This window comes from Cystoisospora suis (assembly GCF_002600585.1).
Source record: "Cystoisospora suis strain Wien I chromosome Unknown contig_843, whole genome shotgun sequence".
Taxonomy (NCBI): domain Eukaryota; phylum Apicomplexa; class Conoidasida; order Eucoccidiorida; family Sarcocystidae; genus Cystoisospora; species Cystoisospora suis.
Window position 1 is genome coordinate 28,308 of NW_027153644.1, and position 14,169 is coordinate 42,476.

General features: G+C 54.0%; 2 protein-coding genes across 2 annotated transcripts; both read right to left on the reverse strand.

The window, feature by feature from the left end:
- Nucleotides 1-1,117: 1,117 nt before the first annotated feature.
- On the reverse strand, nt 1,118-4,799 carry CSUI_002014 (otu-like cysteine protease). Its single transcript, XM_068062216.1, has 3 exons — nt 3,048-4,799; nt 2,568-2,693; nt 1,118-2,342 (listed from the first exon to the last, which is right to left on the reverse strand). The coding sequence occupies exon 3, from the start codon at nt 2,331-2,333 to the stop codon at nt 1,629-1,631; it is 705 nt and encodes a 234-aa protein (XP_067925797.1). The 5' UTR covers nt 2,334-2,342; nt 2,568-2,693; nt 3,048-4,799; the 3' UTR covers nt 1,118-1,628.
- Nucleotides 4,800-5,295: 496 nt separating this feature from the next.
- On the reverse strand, nt 5,296-12,174 carry CSUI_002015 (uncharacterized protein). The gene is made up of 5 exons (XM_068062217.1): nt 11,993-12,174; nt 10,798-11,646; nt 9,507-10,339; nt 6,464-9,249; nt 5,296-5,335 (listed from the first exon to the last, which is right to left on the reverse strand). Exon 4 carries the CDS (start codon nt 8,367-8,369, stop codon nt 7,965-7,967), a length of 405 nt encoding a protein of 134 aa, XP_067925798.1. The 5' UTR covers nt 8,370-9,249; nt 9,507-10,339; nt 10,798-11,646; nt 11,993-12,174; the 3' UTR covers nt 5,296-5,335; nt 6,464-7,964.
- Nucleotides 12,175-14,169: the final 1,995 nt, after the last annotated feature.

The window sequence follows — 14,169 nt, forward strand, 5'->3', positions numbered from 1 at the left end:
AGACCAGTACACAGCATCCACTCGTAGGTTGCACCGCCAGTTCTGTACTACTGAGGATCTGTCGGCACAAGAGGGGCATCTGAACCGCCGTGTCAGGCGGCTGAGGCTCGCTAACAGCGGGACTGAGCATGGGCGAACAGGAGACGCCGGAGAACGAGTCCCTGCGTGTTCGACTGTGCTGGCGAAAAGAAGAAACACGACAGACTGTGTGAAGAGGGTGCAGAGATTTCTGTCATGTTCCTGCACAAGGCCTTCTACGACCTACTAGAAGATTAGGAGGTTAGATGGTTAGCAGGGAACCAGCTATAGCAATTCGTAAGGGTGTTTAGCACGAGCGGCGAAATCTGTCTGGAGTGTTGGGATTCAGCCAGCATCTGTGTTTCTAAAGTAGTGGCTGTTCACGCAAAAGAGGAGAGAGTATCGTTTTGCAAGACACTAGCAAGGGCTACGCGATGTCGGAACAGTTGCTGTTGCGAGCTTCTTTTCTGTGACAGCAGAATTGACATTGTGCCCAGGGCAGAGAAAGAATGTTTCAGGCGGAGTCGCCACAGTGTGTGTGCCCAACAGTGAAAGAGCGAGGCGGGGTGGTTATGCCGAGAGCGGCGGGGCTTCGTGTTTTCCGGATACTGGTGGTCTGTTTGGTCGGTGTACCGTTCCTCAGAGCGACTCCAGTGGGTGTATGTGCCCAAGTGTCTTAATCGGTGTTTGTGCCACCTTGTTTTCGGGCAACAATCGCCTCTTCCTAGCAGCTCCTGCGAGCCGAGGGATATCTCTAGCCGAGTGCGTGCGCACCTCAGTTGTCGTGTGTGGGACAACAGCGGTACGCTAGTATACCAGGCGTCTCTCACGTCGGACAGCAGTCACATCAGGGTAAGCAAGGTACTACGCTCGACTGAAGGTCCGGATGAGATACCAAGCTCGTAAGAAGCCGCCGGGGTCATCCCAAATTGTGCGGTGGTGCTCTCAAGAATGGTCTGTCCCCGTAGCGTCCCTCGTCGATGCTTGCCTGCCCGTGGCCCGCAGTGCGTCAGACACTTTTAGCTTCTGAGAATCACTGGTGACCGGCTACGGAACACTTACTACGGTGGGGAGTCTAAAGTTCTAGAAAGAAACTCCGGTCACGAGTTGCTTGGTCGTGTCCGACCGGAGTATAGGCACAGGAGTTTCTCTAGATCCTGCCACTGTACAATATTGGACAACACGTTGAGATTCCACAAGTATGTATCACCGCGACACCAGAACAAAGCGACTGGGAAAAAAAAAGTGGTCTCGATGTACAAGACTCACGACGGAAGAAAAAGAGCTACAGCTCCGCCTCCACCACGTGCTTGGTAAGGAAGTGTCCGTCGGAGGAAGTAGACGAGAGAACCCGAGAGTCAGTGGCGACTACACACTCCTTGTGGGGCATGTCTCCGGCGCCGCATCGGGACTCCCGCCCTTTCTTTTCCTCCAATGTCTTGGTTATCCAAGAACACGATCTTGGTGGGTTACTCGCGTTGTGTGCACGCTGCCGTAGCGTGGGTTGACGGCTGGGTGATTTTGATGAGTAGATTCCTTTTCAAGAAGACACTGGCCGGGGGCAGATGACGTGAGAGGACTCCGCAGAGCTTCATTTGGCGTGTACTCGTTTAGTATGATCGAACTCTGGTCACTGACTTGTAGTGCCCCGGCTCGTGAAGTAAGAAGATTACCGGGTAGTCGCCAGGTCCGTCTTTAGTACTGTACAGCGTCCATGCCTCCAGAGGCGAGCCGCCGCCTGCAGGCTGCTTGCCTGGACCTTGTCTATACAGAAAGACATTCACCCTCGCCAAGTCGCACAGCAGCTGGATATGAAGGTCGTCTCCCCATGTAGACAAGCGGAGCAGGCCCTGCGTGTATCTCCGTACCCACTGATCGCGTGTTTCCCCGGGCCGCACTGGTCCCGCCACTTCGGCAACAGCAGCATTTGATACGATGTCTGGGTGTCTTTCTATATGGCTGGCGATTTGCTGTCGAATAAGCCAGCTATTGCTCGGACTCCCCGTGAGTGCGTATGATATTGACGCGAATAAACAGTCTCCTGGAACTGCCGTCCTGTCGCCGTATGCCGTCGGTTGGCTAAGGTACAACGCGGGCTCATGATGGCTGGTGAATCTGTCCTCGTTAAAAGTAAGGAGAGGTCGTGCTGCTTGCACCTCGGCCGAAGGCGGGCTGGCGGCGTGCGCTTGGGCTTCGGCCTGGGTTTCTTCTCTTCCATCCCAGTGAGGAAAAAGGTTGTGGAGCGCCCAACGCCGTTGCTCTGCCGTGGCTTGCCGAAACTGGTAGTCGGCCGCGGCAGTTGTTGACACACCCATACCATACCTCTGTAAACGTATATAGGCAGACAGGCATATCACTTCATCCGAGGCCGGTGACTCGAGGGTCACAAAACCAAGCGTAACTAAGCCATGCTGACTGTGAAATTTGCCGGCACCGGCCGCATTGGTGACTGGCGTCTCCTCTATCAATGGCCTTCAACTGTAGAATCGCACGTGAGACCGACACAGTACTCTCTCCCGACCAGCTTCTTTTGAAGGACAGAAACTTACCAATAGAACAAGGTTGCTCGCCTGCTCGATGTCCACGATTCCGTCGGCCCTTTTGGAAGCAAAAATTGCCGACAGTAGGATCTTCTGCTCCACGTGCGCGAGTTCGGCAGGTAAGATCGTCAAGAGCTGCAGACAGGCGAACAAGAAATGTCCTAGCCAGAGAGATCACACACCAAAATGAAAGAGGTAGCAAAAAAGACCCGACAGGTCAGCTTTTCGTGGTGGGCGCTGACATGACGAGTTTGAGAACTGAACACCATGCGCTCGCTTTCCTGCGCTTGTTCTCGGTGATCTGTGGATATCTCCTACAACTTCCAAGTAGCCTACGTTGTTTACTCGGATCTTAGAGTGCACCTGCCAACCCGGTCCGGTCTCTTGACAAAGCCTCTCAATCTCCGGCAGCAGACATCGGCAAACAAGAGGAGAAGGACCGTAGCAGAGAATGCCATGGTTCTTCGCGACAGACAGCCCTGGGCTTACCAGGCCGTACGCCTCCTCCTCTTCCAGCGACACTGGGATCCACCGTCGATCAGGGTTTGGTCCCTGCAGCAACGGAGAACAAGCAGCAGACGACCCGGCGGTAAAGAAAAAGGTGGCTGCTGGAAGTGATTGTGCCTGACAATCATGTGCGGAAGTTAGCGACAAGCTGAAGTCGGTATGACCGCGAAACGCAGAAACAAAAGTGACAAATCCTAGCTCCTAGTCAGAATAAGGATGGCGGACCGTGTGTGGGACAGTAATTGCAAGGTCAATACAAGTTACAGGGCAGTAACACGTTCAAAGCAAAAGTGCACTCGAGACTTCACATTCACTGGTCCTCATGAAGCTGGAGGTACAAACCATCGCCTCACGTCCTGGTAGTTGAGATTGAGGAAGGCCAATCGAGCCAGGCGACTGCGTCCCCACCCCAATCGTCGACGGCAAAAGGTCACTATATAGCTCGCCTAGTTGCTTCCGGTTAAACTACATCTGGAACACTTCCAAGACCCATAGCGACAGATTCACTAACAACCCCTGAGTGCTAGCCACGTCATCACCTCCCTATCTCTGTTCGGTGGTCTGGGACGCTTGTCGTCAAAAACCACTCAGCACTGCCGCGCAAGTAGCACTGGTCCGGTGCCCGAGAGAGTATCAGACACTGCGACAGCGTCAGTGTCCTCGTCACTCGAAGCTCCAGCGTTCACCGCCTTCTCACTGTAGTTCTCGGAGTGCAAAGTAAAAGAAGTATACAAACCTCACTCTAGTCCTTCACCACCGTCCGTTTTCTGCTACAGTAAAGCTTACGAGCTGAGCAGTTGAGCAAACACGAGAAGAAGCGAATGTACGGTGTGGAAACCTGGACGGCAATGTCGCGGCATCGTCTCTGGACGGAAACGGTTCGGATTCATTCACTCTACAGAACGTCGTTACCTGAAGTGGTAGGGCAAGGGGCCGGAAAGCCCTGGTCCTCAATGTAGGGAGTGAAGAGTTCATATGAGCTTACCCACTGCCCAAACAACGAGGGAAGTAATCGTAGTAGATCTTAGTCGCCACCTTGTGATAGTTGGCGGGGTGCACGGTTATCAGATCTACAGAGGTGGAAGTCGTACACTCCCTTTCCTACAGCCCATTCATGGCTTTGTACGTGAATTCATACCTCTCTTAGCCGACAGAAGCCTCTCAATGTACACACAGTATTCGACCTCTTGTACTGATGAGGAGATGCCGAGTGAAGTGTGGAACGGAGCGATCCTGCCTGCAAGGTGGCACTGACTGTTTCTTTAAGAAGCTTTAAAACAAGAATCCCTTTCAATTTCACTCATTCGAGCTGCAGCTGCAATTGACGGGTGCCTCCGGGTGTCGAGTCAGCGGGGAGGCTGTAAGGGGAAGACTGCGGAGATCATCATCATGACCGATCGCTTATCCGTTCCTGTCGTCTGTCATGTAGTGCTCTGCCTCTCGCCGTTATTAGATATGTTTGCTCTCTGCCCGACCACGTGAAGCTGAGTTACACTAGGGGCGCTCTTTCAAGAAAGTCGCTTTCGTGTCACTACGCCACTCCTCTGTGCGCGTCAGATCGCAGTGTGATTAAGTACCTCGAGGATCTCGGGAGACGATCTGAACTTCAGTCAAGTGCCTCTGGATCGAAGCCGGAATGCAGTACGATCGGCGGAACCTGGGGAGGCCGAACGCGAACTACAGATGCTAACGGACTATACTTTATGAAGCCTGTTGTTGGGTCATGTCAGCAACTTGTCATCGGAAGGACCTTACCGCCTAATACAGAAGGGCGATTCTCGAAAGAGAGGAACATATGCCGGGTACGTGCTCAATCGTCAAGCCTTTCCTCTGTCCGACCAAACACTGGTGAGACATACCATCAGCCAACTTCGCCCAAACACCACCACTCACAGGCTGAACGCGAAGAGAGCAAGCGTAGGGCCAGCGGATTCCTTTGTAAGGGGTTCTGCCGGTAGCTTTACTGGTCAGTTGAAACACCTGCCGTATAAGGGTTCTGTATAGACCCACGTAGCAGGGGTAGAGAGTAAACAGCCTGACTTCTTTTTGTGGGCAGGAGGTGTCTCCTGAGTACCGGCTAACACGCCAGCTGCAGGAGCAGACCTGCTCGAATCGCTGCTCCAATCTTACACCCTGGACCATTGCATGGCGTGGTCGTCCACCAACGGTTGCCTATCGCAGTCCCATTTGCACCATCGAAGGCCAACTGGGACCTAAGTCTAGGCACAGCAGGGACTCGCCGTCCTGGCACTGAGAAAGCTTACTGGCGGCTGAGCGGAGAAAAGAGAGACAACTCGTGACACACAAGAAGTCTTGCCTATTCTGGCACTCCAGGGCGCAGATTCCTATATCGAGAGAGCGGTTCACTCCGTGACAACGAAACAAAACCCCCCAACATCGTTAGTCCGGATTGGCCCTTCCCTGGGAAACGGTCCTGTAGCCTGAAGCCGGGACTAGGTTGTGTGGTGCCCACAGAGCTCCGACTGGCTCCCCCCTATCAGTGCCGCTTGCAGCCGTGAGCTCTGGTCGCTGAGCCGCAGGACACCGTGGAGCCCCCTTATACACAGAGGAAATAAATAACGAGGTATCGCGGTACTAGAGTGAAGAGACCGGCCAAACTGTCTCTTATTCACGGGCTGCCAGTGACCACGGGTGAGTCGTAACACACGCTCGGAAGGCTTTCAGCCACCCGCGGAGGCGCGCAGCTCTTCCTCGAACAGCAGTTACGTAGTTTGTCGGGGACTTTGCTGTCGCCTACAGAGACGAAAATTTCATTACGCGGTGTAGTGAAACGCCGCTGTGTTGAATTCTGTCTGCGGCAAAACACTCCGCCTCAGACAGGGGGGCGCCATGGCCGGACTTTAGAGAAAACTGCGCGCATGACCCCCTCCGGAGTGAAGTCAAAAGCAGCTGGTCATTCCGCTTCTGTCGCCTGCGTCCTCAGAGAAGCAGGCAGAACTTAAGACTGAATGAACCCAAGGCTGCGCCACGCTCCCTGGAAAGCTCTAGGCTTCGGCCCCCTTAGTCCCTCAACTGAGTCTACAGTTGCCTGTATTGCCCCTCTCGGAGTCAACACGAATCTGTGTATTCTTTATATAAAGGGGAAATCTGGACACCTGCTAACTGAGATTGACTGGCAGAGCTCGGCCCATGCAAAAGAACCAAACTCCCCACGACGAGTCTAGACCATGCAGCTGTAGAGTGCCAGGAGGAATGTCGCCAGCATGACATATAGTCTCATTCGTAATATCAGGAAGTGATCACGGGCAATGATCGCTCTCCCGTGCTTTCTCGAGCGTCCAGCGACATCAACAGCCCGGAGTGAAAAAAGCTGTAAGCTTGTCGATCTCACAAATTTATGTGCTTGCCGAGCAAATAGAACAAGCAGAATAACGTACTGGCACACTCTGTCGAAGTAGATCATGCGGAAGGCGATGCGTTCAGAGATTCAACATGTTCGGTGAATTATTGCCTAGATCCCAGCGGTACAAGATTTCCTTTGCTACAACAGTTGTGCCGTGCGCAGCTTCAAGCCTTCTCCACTGTGCCCATGAAACACCGATCCCCGAGTAGTGACGGACACTGTCAAAAAGCACCAAAGACAGTTAACCTACAGACTGCACAGACAGTAGGGATGGACCCGACGCGCCACCGAGTCGGCCGATTCATTCACGGATGTAGAGTCTCCATGTATGAGTTTCTTTCGGCTGGCAGCTTGCCCTGTGCTAGACTGTCCAAGGACCACTCTTAGTATGTCAAACACGAGGTCGTCGTACAGAACACAGTCCGAAAGTAGCGGAGCAGAGAAATCTGGAACTGGCTTTTATTTTCACGCGTCTACGTTGGCCGCCCTGTCCGTTGGATCTCAAGTATTTCTTCCTGATGGCCCAAACCGCGCTTCGCAGTCTTCCACATGTGTCAGCTGCTTCCGGGCAACTAGCTCGTACACCAGTTCTCAACATGTGCGATTCGGCCGTTCGCAATTTACTGCCAAGCGTGATGATATCGCTCGCATACAGCAAGCTTCTGAACTGATTGCCTACTGGCTGAAAGCAATTTTAGTGAGCCCCTGACTCCAGTCTCCTTCGCCCTCCCCGGCGGAGACAAGCCGTGGCACGGTCGCACAACCCCGTTGAGACAGATGTATCTTAGGACCTGCACTGTATGAGTGTCCTGAAAAGGCCTCGGTTTCGCCAGGCCTGCTTCTCGAAACAGCTCTCCCTGGTATTCGTTGAAGCTGCGCACGTACAGCAGTAGCAGATAGCTTCCAACTGCACATAACTCCTTAGCATGGAGAAACCCAGGGGCCGAATTGTGACCTGGATAGCAAGTTGTGAATCCAAAGCCCGTACAAAAAGTAAAGGCGGTTCTCTACAGTGGAAGGCATGCCTCATCGGACCCCCGGAGAAGGCACGTCAGCAGGCAGCTCTCCAAGACTGTGTCATGCGATCTGAGCGGGTAGTAATTGAAGACAAACTGAAGCGGATCTCGCAACATGCCCTGAAGCAAACTCCCACGAGTTCACTCAATCGAGCACTTGGCCGGAGAGGTACCGTCACTGCTGCATTGCACTCTAGATGACCAGCTTGCAACGGCGCCGTGCTCTCTATGCCAAGGAGTCAGAGGCTACTGGGAAACGCGATAGCACTTCCTGGCTGCTCGCAGACTAGAAGAGCAGAGACAGATCAAAGAGCATGGAACTAACTGAAACACACTCAGTACATGCCCACGTATCCGCATTCCACGCAGAGAGCAGAAGCGACGTGAGACCGGCACTCGACTTTTCTTCTTTTTTTAAGTTGCTGCGGGACAGCTCTCATGTGCGGGGCGGTGGAATATCGACGTCGGCTGCGATCCGCTCCTTCTCAGCTAAAACGGGCTGAAACCTCCGGGGGTCGCTCAGCAAAACGTCTCACAACCGGTCAAGTTACTTGTATGAAAAAACGAGAAACCTGTCATCACGATTTGAACCATGCTGATTACCAGCAGCAGTTCATGCGAAGTGTACGCAGTATCTAAGGCAAAACCACCGGATAATCGTAACCTTCGTTGTGAGGTCTCGCCTGTTCCTTGTGTAGTGACGATTCCGGGACAAGGCCTCTCAGCGACAACCCCTCTGGTAACTCTATCCGACATACGGAGTTCGAGCAGGGAAGACGCGAGAGGAAAGACATCGATCCGTGTAAAGAAAATGAGTCGAAGACTACACCTTAGGAAATCCGAAAAACGCCCAAGTCGCAAACAAGGACGCGTCTCGAGCAGTGATGAAGTAACCGAGGCCTTCCCCTGCGGCATGGAGACCATTATCCGGCACACGTCTGCAAAAAAAGACGCGTGCCGGATGAGTGGGCCATCGTCAAAGACGCAGGCCTGATATGGACAGGCGCTGGGTGCCTTCAGCCCTCTCCGACTCCAAGGTAAAGGGAGGCCTGTAACAGGCTGTCACTCCCCATGATTCTTGAACTGGAGAGCACTGCCCCCCGAAAGTATACTTCGCCACAAGCATTGACCAGTTCGAGTCGACGGCGGAGACAGAGCTGGGTCTCTAAGCCGGCCGTCCTTGGCAAGCAGGTATGCCACTCGCTAGCGCACCAAACAAACCTCGGCGACTCCCCAGATCTTCATCATATAGTGAAGTGGAGCGGTCATCTGTTGAAGGTTCCTGAGACTATGACAGTGAGTGTATGGCCATGCATACTTTAAACTGGGATGGCGAGACGTAGCTTTTTTCACCTCATCCTGAGAAGTTGTGTTTGGGCACTCATTCGGGAATTCGGCTTTTCTTCTTGTCGGTCATGGCATTACAACTCTTGAGAACACGGTGTAGTATGCGGGCTGAAAACTGGCAGCTCATTGTCGACCGACTGCCTTTGCTATGTCACCAGGACAGGAGCGCAAACGAAGGAGAGCAGCTACAATATTAAGGCCTATGCAACAGTGTAGGCCTTTTGGCTCTAACCACGTATACTATCGGCGATTTCCAGGTCTACCATGAATTCAAGATCACCCCACCTTCACCCATAGTGCGTGGTAGCACCGCAACACATCACTTCTCCGACTCCCGCGAAGCTGTCACCTATCCCCGGAGAACCATATCCCCATTAGTTAGGCCGTTGAACAGAGATGACTCATTCCGCCGCCTCTTCTCACGACTTCGACCCGGCCGGCTCACAGACTGCGCAAACTGGCGAAAGTCAGGCAGGAACATTGGATCTTGATTCGCCGTACATACACATCTTTCGTGCCTTGCTAGAAGACACGCACGTTGAAACACACATGTGCATACCACGCCGGTTGCCGAACACCTTGGGCTACCTTACGTCAAAGACGGAAAATAAGTGCCAATCCCAGCTCTGAGTCGGCTGACCAGTCAGCAGGTTGGCTCATAGAGATTTCCGCTGGCACCCCAGTGTGCAAAGAGCGAACTACGCCCGTATTTACTTGCTGCTGGGGCTGAAGGTCGACAGGTGAGCAATCCCAAAGGAGCTGCACGATTCGAACCCGGGGGACGGCACGGTGTTGGCGCCACGTAGCCTTGTCGCCGACAACGTAAAGCGAGCTTCTCCGCACCCGCAGGAGCGCAGTGTTTAGGCAGCCTGTCGCGCAGCTAGCAATGACATCCTTTTCAGCTCATGGAGTATCGTATTATGAGGGACTCAGGCATCATGCCGCCTCTGAAGCACGTCCAAACTCTACTCTGATCACGAATCCGCGGGATGGCTTAAACGTCACGAGGATTGTAGGATAGCCACTGAAGAAGCCTACTACGGCTTGTTAACTTTACTTCCTGCTCGGGCTGCACAGTTGACAAATGCGTGAACGCGCGGAGCTGCCAGGAGCTAAATTGGAAAGCGGCGCAGTATCACAATAGCCTGGCTGACAGTACTTACATCTAGGTTCCGAGACTCACGGCCCGCGGGAGCGTGTAGTATGGCCCAAGCATAAAAACGCCCAAGCTCGAGTGTAGGGCTGGTGAACCTGCGAACCGTCATTTGGTCCTTTATGAAGCTGCAACGAAGCCGTCAGTGGGATTTGCCAGCTGCTCAGGCTGAGAAGTCGTCAGAGGATCGAGAGGAAGATCCTAACGCGACACTCGTCTACGGCTTGCAAGGCAACTGTTTTGTCTTACATAGAAGTAGCTACAAGAACTAAATTAGATCGACGGCCTCCTGAACCACATGCATTTTTTGACAGTCTCTCTAGCAGCGACTAAGCCCTGGTTTCTTCTTGTCAGCACCTGTCTCTTGCTCTGTCAAGCTTACTTCCTCTCTTGGCTGGGAATAGAAGAGACGCAAGGGGCTTCACCCTTTCATTGTCAGAGACAGCTGCTTTAGTCCAGGTAAGTCTGGTATGCACCCGGACGCGATAAGATGCACGTCGAGGTGGAAAGACACCGCCCTCCTCACAACGGGTGACCGAGATCTTAAAACTCGGCGACAAGTCGCTACCTCAGAGTGCATGTTGTTCACCAGGGCCGCCTCATAGCACTCAGTCACAGTAGCCTCTGCGCCATACAGACGGAAGCTGGCTTTTGAGAGCGAGCGGTACTGGCACCGTGGCGGCCTAGTTTTTTTTCGAAGAGGTGGCAAATTCCACCACTGCAATTTGCTATGTACGTACCGCACCAATCGAATACTATAGCACCATTGAGGGTTGAAAGCATATTCGCGTCCACTGGGTTAGAAGCACATCTCTCTGTTGCCCAACTACGAAAGTGTACTACGCATCTCACCTTCTTGACCACGCCCGAAGGACATCACAGGAATGTCTGAACTTCTTAGGGTTGTCCTGCTGCGTTGCCAGGGCCACTCACACCACGAAGACAGAAGAGCGCTAGTCTCCTACTGCAGACCAAAGTCGGGGTCTCGAGATCTATAGCACTTCTCCGCCACGACGAGGCGCGGAGCCTATTGCGGACACAAGCGCGCACCCTAGCAAACGCGAGGATAGCGAGGCTGCTTACTGCAGATGCCAAGATGACCCAAGCCATGAGTTCGCAAGGAGTTACCGGTGGGTCCGAAGTCACACATATTGCGGCAAAAGGACGCTACGCTGATCCATACAGACAGCTCAGCTCCGGACCCAGTGTGCCCTCGTTTTTGTCCCCTCACGTTACCTTCTTAGAAGGAAAAGATGGTCGCTACCGACGGTCACATAAGCTGGGTCCTACATACGCCGAGTTTCGAACGCATCTCAGCTGCGATCAAAGGCGATGTGCTCCACTGTAGCCAAGCGCAGGTATAGCGTCGCGGGCACGCAGAGCGCAAAAGCCGCAGCGAGCTAGGCCTGTATGAGTCGACTTGCACTCACGTGTACACACAAGGAAAGCGCTCGGCGAGAAGTTCCTGGAGTATGCTACCGCAAGCGAGCCAGGTGGTAGGGCAACTGAGAACCGAGCTGGCACGCCGGCCGGGAGGAGCATGTGCAGGTTGTTGAAATGGCCTCATTCATGAAACAGAAGAAACCTCAGGAAGAGGTTACCAACAAGGGTGTCCCACTAGGCAGCGTGTCCCACCATGGCCTGACCCGATGATACCGAACCCGCAGCGGGCCTGCAACACGGCGAGCTCCGGCTTACAGGCTGAAGATGTGTTGAGAGGGAACAAACCGGAATTGGCGCTTCCGGAGGCCGCAGTTCTTCCGTCTCTCGTGAGATCCTGTGTGGACTGATCTAGAGTTGTGTCGTCTTAAAGAAGTCTTTCGCAAGACTCGCTGCGGCTGCGGTACGCCACCCCAGTGCTCCGCTCGGCCTGGGTGAATGCTGTTGACCAGCCCCCCGCAAGCCAGGAAACAAGGGAGGTTGATCTCCACCGTCCCCGAAGAGACCAGAGAGCGTCGCAAGTACGACGGTGCGCAGGAGCATGCGCACACGCGAGAGAGTGCGAACTGTAACCGAAACCTCCCATGAGATATCTCGTGTGCCTTACCAACTCCTACCAAGAAGTTCAGAGAAACCCAATTACATGCGCGTTCAGCGCCGCCCGAAATTATCGGCTGGGAAAAGTAACAAAGTATAGCAAGCCTCTGATAGCAGACGCACGTGACCAATCTTCAGCGCGCGCAATAGCTTTTCAGGATAGATGTAGAGTGGTCCCGCCTTACCCCCTTCAGCGGCTGAAAGGTACGTGAGATAGACGGCCCGCACGACACAGTGCGTGCCCGCCCAGGAAGGGCACGGCCCTCGCACCCACGCTACTCGCTGCCCCGAGAAGTAATGATTGTAACAGCGTGATAGAGAAGGAATGCACCATCGTGACACGCTTGTGAAGGACACGAACTACAGCTCTCCGTTGGGGCTCTCAAGCCAGTCGAAGAATTTCCTTGAGGTTTCTATGTCCGTGCATCGCTCACCCAACCTTCTGCTGCCTCAGAGCCGTCACTGGTCCAACGTGTCTAAGCCGCTGCATACTAGGAGAGAAAGTCAAGACGGTGACGTAGCAAACGTGTCTGCAGCCGCGCACCCATTCGGCTCTCCGCAAGGTGCCGATGTCCTACTTCCTCGGCGGGCTGAGAAATGAAGACGAGTGAACACGGTTAACTTTCGAACTGCCGGAGACGGTCGCAGAATGTTGACGGCTGCTTACGCGAAGGGGCGCGACACCGTCAGCAGCCAAGGATGTGTCATAGAAGCGGTTCTATAGAACGCGCACTGCACGGCAAAGCGCTCCGCTGACAACTGAAGGGAGAAGGAGTTACTGACGGTCGCAGAGAAGGGGCCCTCTCTGGGTCTGTTTGCAAGTGTAGAACCACAGCCCACGGCGGCGCCTCCAGGCACCTTGCTGCAGGGTAGTTCTCGCTCTTGCGACTCCCCTTGAGGGCTGCAGTCACCTTCCGACCATGCACGGGGGACTCGGCTGCAGAGTCGGCAGGTGATCTGCCTTCTAAGCGGGCCACCGAACGCACCTTCACCGACTGTGACCTCCCCAGGTTGAGCGATAGAGTTGCGAACCTATTCTGCCCTACTTGCCCCGCCTAACTGGCACGTTAGCTTACTCTCTTTTTCATAAAGATTCACCCAATAGCAACGTGAATGTGCACCCGGTGGGCCGACTTCCAGGTGAACCGAAGGAGCGGGAGGCCGGCAAGCGCAGGTGATTTTGCTTGTGAAGCTGTACTGCGGGTGCGGCCAAGGGGGTCGTGGGCATGAAAATCTTGCGCCCGACCCCCCGGTGCCTAGCTGGAAAGTGCTCGAGACCTGACCTTGGAGGCTTTTGAGAAAATGAGAAGCATTCTGTTGCACCGCACCTGGTGGTTCCACGATGAGGACCAGCAGCGAGCAGTATTGGTGTGATAAAGAATTCAGTACAGCGATCTCGCGCGGTCGGGGGCGGCAGCACGGTGTGATTGTGGCCCACTCTACCGACTACGCGCGCATGGCGAAACGTCTCTTCTAACCCTTCTGCTCTCTCACTAACCACTAAGGGCGCTGCGAAGAGACCGTGTCCATGAAGAGCTCGACCGTGATTCAGCAAGCTACTGCGGAGGTCCGACGGATTCCTCCACCAAGGAAAAGAATTCTTCAAACGCTCACTTTCTGAATCGCGCCGGGACGGGGACAGCTGGGCCATCTTACCACTATGCTAGCAGGTCCGGTCATCCGGCGAACCGTACTTCTTCATCTTGATCCCGACACGAAGTGCGTAGTTGACTCCTGACAGCGCAGCCTTTGCCGATGCCAGCGACAGCCCCTGAAAGCCTCCGAGTGCTGACTTGCACGTTCGCGTTCGGGGACTGTCATTGCTCTCAGCAGTCCTCCCCGCGTAAAGTGTCCACGTCAGTTGTTTCCTGCACCGCTACGAGCAGCCACTGAACAGATCATACCTATTGCCTGTTTTCGTAGATGCAGCTGAGGTGTGAACAAGTACAAAGACTGCGATTGTCTCATGCACCGAGTCGCCGGCTAACTTTCCATACCCCTCTCGAGAAGATACCTGTTCAGTCGCCGTAGACTCCGGAGACCGTTTGATCCTAGTTACCCTTATCAGGCCTACTCCTTGAATCACCAGTCGTCTCCTCTGTGCACCATCGTTTGCCGCCGCTAGGACAGGTTTGCCAAGCACGACGCGTGAATACTCCGAGTGTTAAAAAAAAAAAAGACCTTTGT